Source organism: Trichosurus vulpecula, chromosome 1, assembly GCF_011100635.1.
Source record: "Trichosurus vulpecula isolate mTriVul1 chromosome 1, mTriVul1.pri, whole genome shotgun sequence".
NCBI lineage: Eukaryota > Metazoa > Chordata > Mammalia > Diprotodontia > Phalangeridae > Trichosurus > Trichosurus vulpecula.
The window spans coordinates 85,431,251-85,434,778 of NC_050573.1; the positions used below are offsets into that span (position 1 = coordinate 85,431,251).

The window sequence follows — 3,528 nt, forward strand, 5'->3', positions numbered from 1 at the left end:
CAGGCGGACACTTCCCACTGGACAGATTATCTGCTGGGTGAACTGCTCCCCCGAGTTTGTTCCTCATTAGGTGCAGTGTTTTTGTTTCACTTTGGTATAGGAAATTGCTTTTGGAAATATCTGAACCCCATAGCCTACTCCCCAAAGGGTCTCAGATCTGGGGCCTCCACCCCCTAAGTAGGATGCCGGGTCTAAGTGTCAAACTTGTCTTCTCTCTCCTATTAGTAGACTGGACTCCGACCACTAGATAGCTAGACTGCTTTGCAGACTCCACATCTTTTCTTATTAAAAGGTTGGTCTTTCCTATTTGCTCAGTTCAGTGTGCTGGCAGCAAAAGGCATCAATGCAAACAAATGGTTTGAGGTTCCTGACCTTTTCATATGCAAATGAGCCATTCTAAAGTCTTAAGTCCTTATCCCGGCAAAGGGGCCTTTCATCCTCCCTTAAGGCACAAAGATGGCCTTATACTTGATTTAGAAATAGTAGAAACCCAAGAAGAGTATAGAGGAGCACTTAGAGTAATGCAGGTAGTAAGTGACCTGTGATGCTTTGAGACAGAGTTAGAGTAAAATCCTCCAAATGGCCTCGGTGCCTGGGTAACCTAGAGAGACACAATTCAGGTAAGGTTTTATAGGCAGATTCGATGCATGGGTAGCTGCATGCTGTGCCTCTACCAACTTTTTTTTTTTTAAACCAAGGTAGGAGTTACAGTACATAGATTGCTGGACTTGGTGTTAGAAAGACCTGAATTCAGATCCCGCCGCGGACACTCTACTAGCTGTGTGACCCTGGGCAAGTCACTTAACCTTCGTCTGCCTTAGTTTCCTCATCTGTAAAATGGAGGGATAAAAATTGCAACTACCTCCCAGCATTATTAAAGCTCAAATGAGAGAAGATATGGTTATCATTGGTTAACATGGTTATGGTTAGCCTATGGCTAACATTGAAGTTAAGTCTCAAATAAGACAACATATATACACGCTTTGCAAACCTTAAAGAACTGTGTGTTGACTTTATTATATTGAAGGGAGAAAAGCTTGCATGATCTGCTGGGTCTTGATCTCTGAGAGTTATTTCTCCTTTCTAGAAACTCATCTTTTGGTGGAGTCTCACTGACTCTCTTGCAAAAGGATCCAGGGCAAAATATCTTTGGCGTTCTGCCCTCTCTTCTTAGAGGTATTGAACATGTAATTTGTAGCATACATATATACCATCCCCCAATTTTTATTTGTGTGCCTTTTTTCATGAATCTTAGCTTTGCTCGTTTCATTTCTGTCTTCTCTGCCCGACTGTGGAATGCATGGATTACTATGAAGTGTCGAAACTGAGCTCCTCTTGAGAAATAATTATCAGACTGAACTAATTCCCATTTTGATGAACAATTTGCACTATCCTACAAAAAAAATCCCTATACACCAATGTATAATTTAATTCGGTATATTTATTACAGTTATATTCCTGTTTTCTAAGAAATTACCATTAGTATATTTGACGGAGTATAATTTTTAAAAGATGCTAAGTTCCCCAGAAAGTCCTACAACTATGCCTCCTTATGGCATATAAGTGACTGGCTTTTTGAAAGTTAAGAGCACACATTCTGGTAGTTTTACCATTCTAGAAAAGGCATTGTGTATAATCTCAGCAACAGACAACAGTTCGCTGAGGACTTAACCAACCAAGTATGGAAAGGCTCATCATCATAGTGTAGTAGGATAGTTTTTCTGTATTGGCTTTATGATTGTCATTTTATTTTATTTTTTTCTCTGTAACACCATTTTATTACCAAGTTAAATTTACAAGGAAATTCCAGTTTTCATTTCCATCCTCATGCTTAGTACACATGAATTGAGATTCATATTTGAATTCAGGTCTTCCTGACTCTAGGCCTGGCACTCTATCCACTGTACCACTTGCTGCCCTACCTGGCCCAGTGCTCTATCCACTTCCTCACCTATCTGGCCCCAAAAATTATTTAGTTATTTTCAGTCATGTCTCTTAATGATCCTTTTAGGGTTTTCTTGGCAAAAATACTGGAGTGTTCACCATTATGCCTCTTTAATTGTTTCACTGTCCTGCTTATCACAACAACTATTCCAAACCTATCCATTCCTCCTCCAGCCTCAGCTGATGACCTTGCTTTGCAGTTCAATGAAAAGATTGAGGCCATTCACTGAGAGCTCCCTCTCATTTCACATCTTTCAGATGTCTTCCCCCACTACCTCTTTAACTCTTATCTCCAACATAGAGGTCCCTCTTCTTGCCTAGGCAAACCTTTCTACATGTAATCTTGATTTCATTTCATCCATTCATTCTCTAGCAGATTGCTTCCTTTATCATCCCCCCTCTCTAATCTTCTCTATTTATTGGCTGCTTCCCTAATGCCTACAAACAAGCCCATTTTTTCCTCCATCATTAAAAAACCCTCACTTGATCTATCTCTACTAGCTATCATCCTGAATCTCCACTCTCCTTCCCAGCCAGCTTCCCTGAGGAAGCTGGTTTGTGTAAGGTTATTGCCTCTACTTCCTCTCTTTCATTTTCTTCTAGACACTCTTCTGTCCACCTTTCAAGATCACAATTCAATAGATACTACTTTCTCCAAATTTACCAATAATCTCTTAATTGCCAGATCTAAGGGCTTTTTTCTCAATCCTTGTCCTTGACCTCTTGCAGTCTGACACTGTCAATCACTCTCTTATCCTGGATATCTCTTATCCTTATATTCTCTTCTTTAGTTTTTCATTATACTTTTTTTCTCCTAGGTTTCCTCCTATCTGTTTGATCACTCTTCAGTTTCCTTTACCATCGAGATCGGTGGTAGCACCAACTCCAATGGGATCAATTATCATCTCTACGCAGATGATTCTCAGATCTATTTTTCCAGTCCAGTCTCTTTCTTGACCACCAGCGTCATATCCCAACAGCCTGCCTGACACATCAAACTCAACATGTCCAAAACAGAATTCATCTTGCCCATCAAAACATCTCTTTTCCTCTCTTTGGTGAAGGTATCGCAGGCTGCAGCCGCGTGGGGTCGGCAGTCCCTGCCTCTCCTTCCTCCTGACTCACCGCTGTTCGCTCTCACCGAGGAATAAGTCGGTCAGGAAGCCGCTCCATTGTCATGGCATTCAAAGACACCGGCAAGACCCTTGTGGAGCCCGAAGTGGCCATTCACCGGATCCGTATCACCCTCAGCAGCCGCAATGTGAAATCACTCGAGAAAGTGTGTGCTGACCTAATCAGAGGAGCCAAAGAAAAGAACTTGAAAGTGAAGGGACCTGTTCGAATGCCCACCAAGACACTTCGGATCACAACTAGAAAAACTCCTTGCGGTGAAGGTTCAAAGACTTGGGATCGGTTCCAGATGAGAATCCACAAACGCCTTATTGATTTGCACAGTCCTTCTGAAATTGTTAAACAGATCACATCTATCAGCATTGAACCAGGTGTAGAAGTTGAAGTCACCATTGCAGATGCCTAACCAATCATTTCTTTTAATAAATTGATTGCAACTATTAAAAAAAAAAA

General features: G+C 41.2%; 1 protein-coding gene across 1 annotated transcript; it reads left to right on the forward strand.

Moving 5' to 3' along the window:
- The first annotated feature begins 3,106 nt into the window (after positions 1-3,106).
- On the forward strand, positions 3,107-3,528 carry LOC118851515 (40S ribosomal protein S20-like). The gene has a single exon (XM_036760994.1). It carries the CDS (start codon positions 3,122-3,124, stop codon positions 3,479-3,481), a length of 360 nt encoding a protein of 119 aa, XP_036616889.1. The 5' UTR covers positions 3,107-3,121; the 3' UTR covers positions 3,482-3,528.